Genomic DNA, 12,660 nt, shown 5'->3' with positions numbered 1-12,660 from the left:
ACTTTCTGACAAGTGTGGCCAGACACGTAGTTTGCATGAGATGGTGGGGGTATCGAGGTCAGTGTGGTCTGCAGCTCCTTCCCAAAGTAAGAAGACAACAACAGGAACCAAAGAAGGTGTTTCGACAACAACTTGAAATAGATATCAACACCAGGCTTTGTAAAACAATTCATCTATTTACACAATGTATCTATACACAAAATATACCACACACTTTTGATCCGGTAGCATATCTACAAGGTTTTCTAGTGAAATATTCTTTAATGCAAAAAAACTTTCAAGTAGCACTTAGAAAAGCAAAGCAATGATCAATAGTCCTCTCTATTTTGGAACAGGTCAAGGTGAAATGATTTCAACAGGCTCACATGTATTATTGCCCAAGTGGTTTGACTAGAACATGTTTGTATGGTTCCAAAGTTGAGGCTCCACACCTGTGCTTGATAAGTCGTTAACCTCAAACTCTCAATTATTATTATGCATGGTTGTTAACACCTTCACGGCCGTTGTTTCACTCCCCAACACCCCACCCCCTCAGATCCTCGTGAAGGTGTTAAGAGTAAGGCTCTATGTCTGTAAACACCTTTTGGCCCTTCCCTGTTAACCTTGACCATGTAGGCTGTCCAAGTGTTGCAGTCACAAACATGGATTAGTAAGAAGTTGTCACCGATGCCCTGCTCATGTTTACAACTGCAGATATGGTTTATAATCATTGAATGATGGTCACATCGACAGACACTGTCCAAATTATAGTCTTATCGAGAAAGTTATGAATTCCCGTCTACACCCATTAAAGCGCACACGTTTTTTTGTTATAAATTGTTACACACGACAAGCCGAAGGTCAAATTGGCCACGAGACTCTAAAACTAATAATGATGATGATGATGATGAAAATGTTTATTTGTATTTCTGTTGACCGCTGGCTATCTCTGCATCACTGACTGTGTTTGGGTTGACTGGGATTCGGATGGTGAACTGAAATGAAGAATCAAAATGAACTGAAATGAACAAGCAAACAGCCATCGAAACAAGTCGCCAAGATCAGAAAATGCTTCTCAAAGAATATTTGCCAAGATTTGCTCCTTCACTGCCACATGATCCTTTCTTGTGTCTAAGCATGCTCTACCTACCTATCACTTTCTTCACTGCCATATTCAGGCCCCAAGATCCGCTCTCGCGCCTTGGCATACTCTGCTTGTCTTTCTTCAAGTGATTTGACTTGTACTTTTCTGTTCCTGGAATTGTAATATATGTAGAGTGAGCTGGTTTGTTGTTGATTTGAATCATGGTATTACAAGGAAATGAAGTCCCAGTCTGAACTCTATGCAATGTATCTACTTACTCAGCACCTTGATAACCATTCTCATTGACTTGTCTTTTTAATATTTTTACTTGTGGCTGATACTGTGTTCTCGTACTGTCCTCAACAACCGGCCCACTACCAGAAGTCCTCCTGAAATTTACAGAATCGAGAATTGATTTTCAGATCGTAAAAAAGCTGGCAGGATGATGTCGAAGCCATGAAGGGTCAAGATTGACTGAATCCTTGGCCAATGGCTTGCTTGGACTTCGCCATCTGTGCAATCAGCATTGCTCCTTCCTTGTCAATAGAAATGATTTCTACCTCAAAACATCACTTTAAGTTCTCCTCACCTGTTTGTCTCATCTTTATCAGCAGTAGACCTTAATTCCTCAAGCCTCTTGTCAAGTTCCTAAAAAATGAAAAAGAATAGGCACTTGCTGAAGTTACGAAGATACGAAGTTGGACATCAAAATAAAACCACTTCTCATTCACAGATTGGTAAAAACCAAACTTTCTTCGAATGCATATAAAGATGTTATTTGTCAGATACAAAACTTATCATCATCACCCACCCCTGTGTCTTCTAAATCTTCCCAATCCTCCAAAATTTCGTCGTCATTTTCATTTTTACCATCATCCGCCATCTTGAAGATTGTGTATGTGCAGCTGTAACGTTTTTTGCTTCAACCATATGTGACAGATTCAGATGCGGGTGTTACAACTACCCGATGTTTTCATGAACTATATGTAGGGTAGGGTGCGGTCGCGCAAGAGATTGCAGAATAGTTATTTCGAAAGAGCCTTTGCCATGTTCTCAAAACCAATAAATCATGAGTTTTACGGCCCCAAATGCATTAATCCTTCTCTCGTTGTCTGGTTGTGACATTGTCCTAACTTCGACCCAGAATTGTCGTCCGGCTGTGCCCGTTGTACAGGCAGACCAAGCTGCGCTATGGTCATCAGAATGGTGGACAGCCGAGGGTATGTCTGCTGGTCATGGTCTTCATCAGTTAGATGGATTCACCGGTCCAAGGTTCAGCCACCAGTAGCATATTGACCATCCTGAGATCAGGTTTTTGCTATACTCCTACCACCTATACAATATCGAGAGGCGGGGTATATTCAAAACCACTGATTACGTCAGGATGCATATTGACTGAACAACAAGTACGACATCTATAACATGAATAATTTATTCCATTTACTCATTACATTATAACTAATTGAACCGAATTTCAGTTTGGTTATCACGATCATCGTTATTACATTTCGTCATCGTCAATTACGTGGACGCTGCTAAAGTCAGCAGCATAGCCATGCAACGTGACGCCCATTTTGCTTCATCAGAGATTCAAAGAGGTTATCAATATTATCACAATGTTGCTTTTAGGGCGACGACCGAGTGATTATTGTGGCTGTTTCTACTACATATTTATTACTCCAGCGGGTTGGATTTGCAGTTTTGACTTCTCCCAAAGTCCCCGGTAAAGTCCACAGAGAACACCTTCATATTTGCCCGTGATCAGATGAGCAGTAAAACCTCAGTCCTGTTTTGTTTCACCAAATGTATCATAACTGGGTTTCTCCTCCTTACTCGCCGCGATGCCCGAGACACCGTCTTCAGAATTGTAGGAGATCGCTGTTGTTTCTGCCGCCACCTCCACGTTCTCCTTGCTGTGATGAACACCGTAACCGAAGTAGATTACAAATCCTGGAAAACGAGAACATGAAATAGGATAGAAAAAGGCAGAGTGAGAAAATCTGGAGAGCCAGAGAGTTCAATTGCCTTGCAGTGATTGTTCACAAGCTTTCGGCGACATGCTTCATTAGAGCTCACTCCCAAGGGTCACATTTGTGAAGGAGAACCTACCTACTGCCATCCAGACACCAAACCGTATCCAGGCCATTGTTGATAGGTTAGCCAGTAGCATGATGTTAGCAAACATACTCAAGGCTGGAAGGAACGGCACCAGGGGCATCTGAAAAAGTGAAAAAGATAAGATCGTACTGTTAGCTGTTATCTGGAGTAAAGGGATAAATGAAGCATGATGAAAAGGAATCGTGACCTAAGACAACCTGGGGGCGTATTTCATGGAAACAACCGATTTTACTGAATGATAGCCGTCAGTGACCATTGGTCTCTCTAGCCATATACCTTAATCCATGTCCAACTAAATCTACTCTTCCCCTCACCTTGAACATGTACAATATGCTTACCATCAATCACGTGCAACATTAAAACAGAGTTCACGCGACATGCAAAACATCAACATGCCATGAAACAGAAGATTTAAGGCAGGGTGTCCCAAAAAGAAAACATCTGACAGACAGAGGTTAACTTCAGTCTATTTTTAGTTTTCTTTATGGGACACCCCGTAGAGAAGCTACTGGGAATTCGGAAGCACAGTACGACAGGTTGCTGTAACATTTTAGTTGTTATGGCTAGAGACAAGATGACGGAGAGTTGTAAAGAATGAAAGAGGAAAAGGCAGCCTGGTGTCCGATCCGACGACAATGGCGCAGGATCGGGTAGCAGTCTGAGGGAAGGTTCGACTTTCCTTGCCAGAGATGAAAATATCCGATTGGAGAAACGAGATTGCAGATGTTCAAACCAAAAACACTCGCATTGAAAATGTCAGAGAGGTGGAGATGTAGGTGGTTAGTGGCACCCAAGAAGGAACACACGATACATATTGATGAAGTACACAAGTTCTACGACCCACCTGGAATGTAAGGAAACTGTCATTCTGCACGTGCATTAAGATGGAACCAAAGGTCAACACCAGGATAAAGCACAACCCGATTAGTATCAGTATCAGCCACCAGGAGGAGTTCTTTAGGTCCTGCAATCCAGCGATTATCAAGATGGCGATGGCGAACATTAGGACGGCCATGATGGCCACTGCCAGAGTCACTGCTTTGCCAGGGGCAAATGTTCTGAGGATTGGCACATCCTTGAACTGTTGTTTCAACCTCCCAAAGTCTTCTCCCCTTTCTAACTCTATCAGCTTATCTTTGTATGATTCAGCGTCTTTGTTGAAAGTGTTCGAGTCGGCGTCTGGGTCTTTGATCTTAAACTGACAGTCTTCGATCCCCTGGTAACGTAGGACGATGACACAAGCTGATACAACTGTCACTGCCATAAGCGTACCCAAGGAGACGAACTCGGCTAGGGTTGCTAAGTCCAGTATGACCGCCAGGATGCCAGCAAGGATGGAGAAAACAAGGATCGCCACCATGGGTGTTTTTCTGGTAGGATGTATGTAGGAGAGGAAATCGAACAATAAACCGTCACTTGCCATAGCCCAAGCACTCCGCGGCACTGCGTACAAGTTCCCAAGAGTAGTTCCCGTAATTGCCACAAGGGCGCCAACTGTCACAACTATTTCCGCCCATCCGAAACCGAGGTCGCGAAACGCGACGGAAAATGCTGCGGCTGGGTCAATGTCGTAATACGGCACCATGAGAGTTAGCGCAGATGACATCAACACGTACATTATCATCACGATGGACATAGCGAGTCCATTTGCGATAGGGATTGCCTTGGCCGGATTCTCCGCCTCCTCCCCAGCGATGGCGATCCCATCAAACCCGACATACCCGTAAAAGCACATGGCCGCACCACTGATCACACCCCCAAAACCAAACGGTAGGAAACCGCCGTGATCTTTGTTGGTCCAATTTTTTAAATCTGCGTTATAGAACCCCACCCCTACGATCAGCACAGTTATAGCCATGTTCAAAACTGCTATGAAACTGTTAAAGTTCATGCTAACTTTCGCACCTAAAGCAACAAATATTGCCAGTACTATGATGATTGCGAGCGCAAGGAAGTCTTGGTATTCTGCCAGACCTGTCATGTTCATACCACCAATGTAGGTCAATGTGAAGTTTTTGACTGCACCGTTGGATATCGCGTCAATCGACCCACCCCACGCACGCGCAGTACTAGCCGCGCCGATGCAATGTTCCAATAATATGTTCCATCCGATCACGAACGCTAAGAACTCTCCGACAGTGACATAAGCGTAGGTGTAGGAGGACCCCGCCTTCGGAACTCGAGCGCCAAACTCTGCGTAGCACAACGCGGAAAGGAAAGCGATCAACCCGGCGATAAAGTACGAGAGGAATGTTGCGGGCCCCGCCCGGTTCTTGGCGACAGTCCCTGTCAGGACGTACACTCCCGCACCAGCCATCTGCCCAACTCCGAAGAAGGCGAGATGGACCGCTGACAGGCATCGTTTGAGCGGCGTCTTCATGATATCGGCCTCTAAGGTCTTGGTCCTTGTCAGGCTCTTCCAGGCCTTGATCGAGAGGTCCTCGCACCTGCTGCGACATGACGTCATCATAGGTTCTGCAAAGAGAAAACATGACGAGAACCTGTAGACGGGAGTTAACATACTTTGGGCTACGGCTCTAATCTTTGGTATGGTGTAGCCGTTCATTGTCTGTTGTGCCTGTGGTGGTGAAAATATTGTAAGCTAACTTCATCAAAGGGGAATGAATGGTCGTAATTCGATAGAGATCTTGAAATCACTCTGCGGCTCTCCCCTTTTAGACTTTGTTGAAGATTTACATTACCTTAAGTGACCATGTTCCAGGTCTATATGCCTATATGTGCGAACGACTTGCTTCCCGATCTTGGAATGGTCAACAACGCGCAAACGACGGACGACGCGTCAAAATGACGACGTCGAGAACAATGAAGCCATTTTGCCCCTGAACGCCGTATCGTATACCAGTGACAAATTGGGGTTACATTTTTCCTTACTTTACTTTACATCTAACGACAAGCGATCTTGATCTGTCTGTTAATTTCACTTTGAAACTGAAAGCTGATGCACCAAGTGCTGAAGCGAAGGTCGCATAGCACGTGCGTTGACAACACGGATACTACCCAATAACTTGCATGATCAATAAGAAGGGATGGCCTAAGTTTGCCACATTGATACTCACTTTCACTTCTGACGATAGGATTTGTCGGACTCCTTCGCCGTAAACTAAACTTTACTCGCCGTGAAGCAGAAGACTATCACTATTCGCAGACGACACAATTACCACGTCAAAAGTAACAATCCAAAGAGGAATTATTGAATTCGTCCGACCAGTGGTTGAATATTTTGATTTCTGGTGATCGTGTTGTTCCAACTTTGAACACCAACTGCTATCTCCTCGCTCGCTCGCTCGTTCAACCCCCGAGACGTTCCACCAAAATGCTGACAAAAATATGAACAACCGATTAGTGGACGCCCCCAGTATATCTCATGTCCATTCCAATCGCGTATGATTTGATGTAACTTGTTCATGAATTAATATTGATTTGCCGGTCGGTACATACCCAACAGGTGTTTTAACACTCAGCTTCAGACAGCAGCATATTGGTCTCGAGAGAATAAAATCATAGGCCTTTCTAGTGAACATGCAGGTATTGTTTGGAAATTCATAATGTGCTCTCGTTTGAATAGCACCTTTGACACGCACTGCCGTGTTAATAAATGAACGCTGATTGATGAAGCGCAAAATCAAACTGAAGCTGTCGTCTCAAGTGATTCAAAAACCAAAAACGGAATTATGCTGGTAGTGGTAAAATCAACATTCACCTGTGAAACGCTCCGTCACTGGATGGTCATGGAAGTTACCAATGCAGGTCAACGGCAGGTGCTCGAATCCGTCTGGTTTAAAGGGAGTGCGCGGAACCTTCATCTGTCGTTCATCCTCTTCTTTAGCTAAAAATGGTGCTGTGGTTTTCAGAAGTGTGTCACACGATTTTCCTGATAAAATTTTCTGACATTAAATTCGTATGCAGCTTATGAATAGCTGACAGCATGAAGACCACACACAGCTGACAGCTATAATCTTTGCTTTGACTGAATTCCATCAGATATGGCCGAACCAAGAGTACCAAACCATGTTGATCGATGTTACATAAAACCCGGTCTATTTGGTCGCAATAAGGCATACCAGTATTGATATTCACACGTCACGCGAACCAGCAGTTTGTTCACACTAACCGGTCAGTTATGTCTAAGCTGAGGTTATCGCATTCAAGAATTAGAATACCAGTACATGTATATACTATACAAAACCATCATAGCCAAATTTGATGTTGTAGTCATAGTGTATCATCCCTAATGAAGCCTTGGTATCATCAATAGGCCCGGTACATTCTTCGAACGAGAAAGTTACTTTCACATAGCACCATCAACTCACGCGGGCCAGTTTTCTCAGCGACTGGCTCAGTTTTTGTCGTAACTCACTCTCCAGTGCTATTAAGTTTACGAAATTTACATTAAATGTCCACCGTTTGCACCACTTTTCCGATATTACAGAAAATGGCTCAATTCTTAAGAGCATGCCGGAGACGCAAAATTTGACACTCTTGATTGGACTATACGCCCGAAACTGGTCACACCTTCTGCCGTCTAATTCCCTTCCTGGGTAAATGGAAACCCAGCTGCACAAATGAATCTGATCAACTGTGAGACGAGCAGTTTAAAATACCGTGATTTATGCTTTCACCTGTTTTTTAATGACTAAAAGCCCCATATCAGCTGCAACAGAACAAATACATGTACTTGTCCTTTTTACTTTGCATATATATTGTTTTGTAAGTTGCTCAACCTGACAGATGCTGGTATCGCTGCCTAAGTTTCTTCTCCCCTATGGCCCGTGGCCTGAAGATGCTGACATTACACACAACAAAATGGGCGAACTGCAATCACTGACTAAACTGCGGTCATCCACAGTTGTATAAAAATGTATTCAAAAACACAGTAATAACTACAACAACAGCAACAACCATGCTAAGCATTCCATCCCTGGCACATTCTATGTCACTCTCACGTGACTTTTCTAGTATTTAATCTTATTTCACCAGGACTAAGATCTCTTTTACATCGGCGACTCAAGAGAACAATTGTTTGCCTCATTTCATATCGATACCATCTTTCAACGCGACCCCATGTCCAACAGCTTGCTCTTCCAGCCCATTGTCTTCTTTGTCGTGATTGGCGGAACGTTCGCGCTCCGGCTGGAAAACAACCAATGATTGTCCGCCATCCTGATTGTCATCGGCCACGTATAACTTGCCGTGGTCGTCGATAGAGGCCGCCGTTGGGTGATGTAATCCGCTCTCCTCGTTTATCAGTGTTCGCAGAAACTCGCCGGAGAGAGAATACAAATTGATACGACCGCCTTTCCTTTCAGTTATGGCATTTCTCCCGTGCAGACCTATTATGAGTTGGCCCCGCCCATTCACAGCCAGGGCCGAGGCAGACTGGGCATGGAAGTCCGCCTCCCTGTGTCCCCGTATCCCAGCAATCCGGACAGACCGAAGCTCCTCGAGTGATGATGTCAGAACTCTCATCCAACCATCACGTGAGATCATGACCAACTCACCGGTTGGTGTCGCCACTGCAGTCTGTGGACAGTAATCTGTGGTGACATTAGAGATCTGCTCAAAAGTGTCAAGGTCATAAACGAAGATCTCTCCCCTCCATGTTCTTTTTGTGACGTCTGCTAGGAAAGTATCAATTTCCTTATTTTCTCGACCGTGGAGCTCAAAATTCAAAATTTCCGTCGGGCACGTGACGCAGCGTTTCCTGCGCGTGAGAAGCGGTGAGTTCCCCAACCTTGGTGACAGTTGTGGGGTTGAAGGTCCGGAGTTCGTATCAGGCACGTCAAGCTGATATCTGCGGAGCTTTCGGCTCAGCATCCCAGGCCATAGCTCGGTACTCTTTGACAGCATTGGTGACGAGGGACGGTTAGGGGAGGTGCACCCTGAGGCGAAGGGTCTCGGTGAGGAAGGTGGCTTTGGACTCTGATCGCCCCTTCTGGGTACCGGTGACAACCTAGACAACGATGACTTTGGTGATGTTTCTCCTTTTGGGGAGCCGTGCAGATACGTCCTCAGGTCCTCACTGGAATCAGTCAGCTCACGTGCACCTTCGGTATGAAAGGCAGTGATGACGTAGGCGAAGTTTTCGTTGATGACCAATAGGAGGCCGGTGTGGTTCTCTCCGACTCTACACAACTGTTTCTCATTGAAGAGGTCCCAGGACAAGACCCAGATTTCATCAAACCACGAGTACCAACTGTTGCACACTCCACCCAGGAGACGCCCGCGTTTCTTATCATGGACTAGCTGCGAGATATGCTGCGATTTCATGTGAAATTCTCTTAAGTCGTGATTACCCTTCGCGGAGATCAGCCGACTGGACTTAACCGATTTGTTCCCGCGGTCACACACCACCAATCGGTTTGGTTTCGGGATAATGATGTTTGAAATTTGCGTTGGCTCTGTGTCGGTCTCGCATTTGACACTAGAGGTCAGCATCGGTTCAGATTTGTAACCAATCAGAGTGTGGACCTGTCCGACTAGGTTGTTATGTCTAAGATTTTGTATTATTTCTCTCTGACGTCTGTAGACTATTTCCGTGAAATGCACATTGTCCTCAGACTCTGTCAATTCTCGAACATCACTTGACCGCCATGTGGCTTCATTGGCCCTCAGAAACCCGTACGCAGAAGTGACGTCATTAATATCCGACACATCTCCCAGCAAATCGTGAACACTCTTCAGGTGACCTTTCTTCATCTCGGCCTCCGTCAGATTACCCTCTATGACATCATACTCATTCTGTATACCCTCTTCTTTGACCTTGAACTCCTTTAAAAGGTCACGACGCTGTTTTTCAAGGAGGTTTATCAGCTCGTCTGCCCATGAATTGATATTCTCACGAATTCTCGCAGTTTCCTGAGACCACCCACGACGTTCTCTTTCCGTGTCTAACTTTTTCTCCTCCATGTACAGAATACTATTTCTCAAGGTCATCTCCTTTGTTTTGATATATTCCTCCATGGTCTTCTTGGCAACGCCCAATTCCTTCACATCATGATCAGCATCATGGCAACTGGTACATACTTCACACAGTGATGTATTACACTCTTCACTCAAACAAAAGTTAATAGCCTTTCGATGAGAACATTCCCAACAGAGGGCGCTATCATGCCTCCGGTTGGAGACGAGGTCACAGATGTTATGGTGCCCAATAATGGCCTTGTTCTTGCCGCCGTGATGAGACAGACACTTCTCACATGAATACGTCTCACAATCTATGCAAACGAATCTCGCTCTGACCTGCCGCACTCCATGGTACTTATTCACACCGCAAAAGGCAGCCGTCACACCAACAGCGTTCTTCAGCAGTGCGAACCTTTTCAGCAACGGAGGGACTTCTTTCTTTGAATGCTCCGGATCCAGGAATTCCCGTTGACACAAGCGACAGTCATAGTTCTCGAGCAGACGACACTTTAACCCTTGGATACCGGTGCAGGGGGCGCATATTGTATGGTTGCTCATGCAATGGCAGGCGGTGCCCTCCACCTGGACGACACCACAAATCTGGCAGGACCGTGGTCGGGACTCCATCATCAACTGAAAAAGCAGATGTTGACGTTTAACGCCAATTGTCAGAACACGTTCGATAAAAGAAGAGGAAAAACTATAACGGTGTAGATTTCAAGAAATGTTGCAGGGCTTATTGAGTCGAAGTGCAGAAACGAAAGATTCGGGGTCGTTTCTATGTCTCTGCGCATGAAGAACGGTCACTTAGATCAAACTCGAGTTAGCTTAGCTGGTCTCTCAAAGCATTCTTTGATCTAAGATAGAACTCCCAAACTCGTGTCATGAAACATAATGCTGCAAACGTCCATCATCTGGTAAGGTTACCCAGGCGGCTAATTATCCGGACTTCCATGATGCACCTTGCACAATCTAATATGACTGAGGGTGGAGTGATGTCAGACTCAAGGTGTCAAGGTGACGCGGGGCATTCTGTGAAGTGGTCCGAGACTGGATGAGTCTTCACCATGGCTGCCCGGTTCTCATTCGACCGCTTTCAGAAAGGAAACCAGTCAAGAAGAACCCAACGGCTGTAGTTTTCGTGTTCCCAATATCTAACATGTTCCCTATCAAAAGATGGCGGTAATCTGATAACTGACAATTGCTTACCTTCAGTAAATCCCAGATGTGCTCCTTAGAATGTAGAAATCCAGGTCCAGGACAACCGCTGCATTCTCAGTCTCGACCTTCAAACTGTCGGCGTTTGAAAGTATGGTCAATATTAAGGTACAACAGACAGCCCGCGAAGATCAGCACCATCCGGCCCACCATCATTCGAAATACAATAAGCTCATGTTGACCGGACACATTTTCCCGTTCGATTCTCAAGTTTGTTCGCCTTCCACTAAGTATAAACTAACAACCAATTCTTATGAATTGCAAAGCCTTTAAGAATTCCGTATTTATATATGGAAGTTGTACGTTGCATTTATTGCTTTGATACTTCGTGGCCTACTAACGAGTTAGTCCTTTTGTGGGTTGAACAAATACCTTTGGATATCAGCCCATGATCAGTACCGACACGTGGGTCCGTGATCTCGAGTGACCCGCTCGCATGCGGGGCAGTTCGCCGGGGAATCACGGCCCGAGAACCCGTATCAGCCAACGATCCAAATCATCATTAGGCCCGATTTCGATATTTTATTGGGACAACTTTTAGACTCCCGTATTAAATAACTGTTGGATGACCATATGGAGTGCTATGAAGATGTACATAATGTCAATGTGAGACGCATCCACAGGTTGTCGTTAGGCGGTAACAAGTGTCATGACTTGAAAACAAAAATCCTACCTTTTGTTCCTTGAAAGTTTCTAGACTGTTTACGATCTTACTGCTCCAAGAACTGAAACACTGTCCATATTTCTCATCCAGAGTGTTTCACTTGTAAGTCCAATAATGCCTGCACTTGCTGATGGATAGAAATGATCGGGAATCGATAAGTGAATTGCCACTGGGTATGTGCACCTGCATTAAGGACTCAGCTCTGTACAGTCATATCACATAGTTAGAGCCCAGCTCAAAACGTGTTAAGCCAAGGAGCATGTAGGCCTAGATAAACTCTTGTGAGTATCACCATAAGTTGGCGGAAAGATCTATGACCGTTTTCGCTTGCGTGAAATTATGCCAAATACCATCGGTATAGGAATGGGCCTGTACCAGCTATGAGTTTGTAGGCCTAGGTAAAGGGGTCCCCAAATTAGAGCCTAATTGTTGTACTTAAATTTACCTTGCGGTTAGTCCGATTGTCTTTAGATTGTCAATGATGAATTGTCAGTGATCTGCAAAGTCCTAATCACTTAGCTTTGCAATGGAGGGATACCGTATTGAAGCACGACGACGACTCCACTATCATCATTTGCCATCAGCCTTTTTCAGCAGGTGGGGTTTAGCCTAAGATGGTAAATAAAGGAATGGTGCAAGGCCATCCCCCGGAGCACATCGGTTGCGACATAGA

The 12,660-nt window shown here is 45.0% G+C and overlaps 2 protein-coding genes across 2 annotated transcripts; both read right to left on the bottom strand.

Annotated features, from left to right (window-relative positions):
• Positions 1–164: 164 nt before the first annotated feature.
• Positions 165–1,951, bottom strand: LOC135497021 (SUZ domain-containing protein 1-like). The gene is made up of 5 exons (XM_064786665.1): positions 1,875–1,951; positions 1,653–1,711; positions 1,342–1,452; positions 1,130–1,234; positions 165–974 (listed from the first exon to the last, which is right to left on the bottom strand). The coding sequence occupies exons 1-5, from the start codon at positions 1,944–1,946 to the stop codon at positions 923–925; spliced, it is 399 nt and encodes a 132-aa protein (XP_064642735.1). The 5' UTR covers positions 1,947–1,951; the 3' UTR covers positions 165–922.
• A 553-nt stretch (positions 1,952–2,504) lies between these two features.
• Positions 2,505–11,322, bottom strand: LOC135497143 (cationic amino acid transporter 4-like). The gene is made up of 4 exons (XM_064786879.1): positions 11,315–11,322; positions 4,026–5,656; positions 3,173–3,281; positions 2,505–3,013 (listed from the first exon to the last, which is right to left on the bottom strand). Exons 2-4 carry the CDS (start codon positions 5,649–5,651, stop codon positions 2,844–2,846), a joined length of 1,905 nt encoding a protein of 634 aa, XP_064642949.1. The 5' UTR covers positions 5,652–5,656; positions 11,315–11,322; the 3' UTR covers positions 2,505–2,843.
• Positions 11,323–12,660: the final 1,338 nt, after the last annotated feature.

Source organism: Lineus longissimus, chromosome 12, assembly GCF_910592395.1.
Source record: "Lineus longissimus chromosome 12, tnLinLong1.2, whole genome shotgun sequence".
In the NCBI taxonomy this organism is placed as follows: Eukaryota; Metazoa; Nemertea; class Pilidiophora; order Heteronemertea; family Lineidae; genus Lineus; species Lineus longissimus.
Note: the sequence above shows the minus strand (reverse complement) of the source record. Positions and strands in the feature narration are given on the sequence as shown.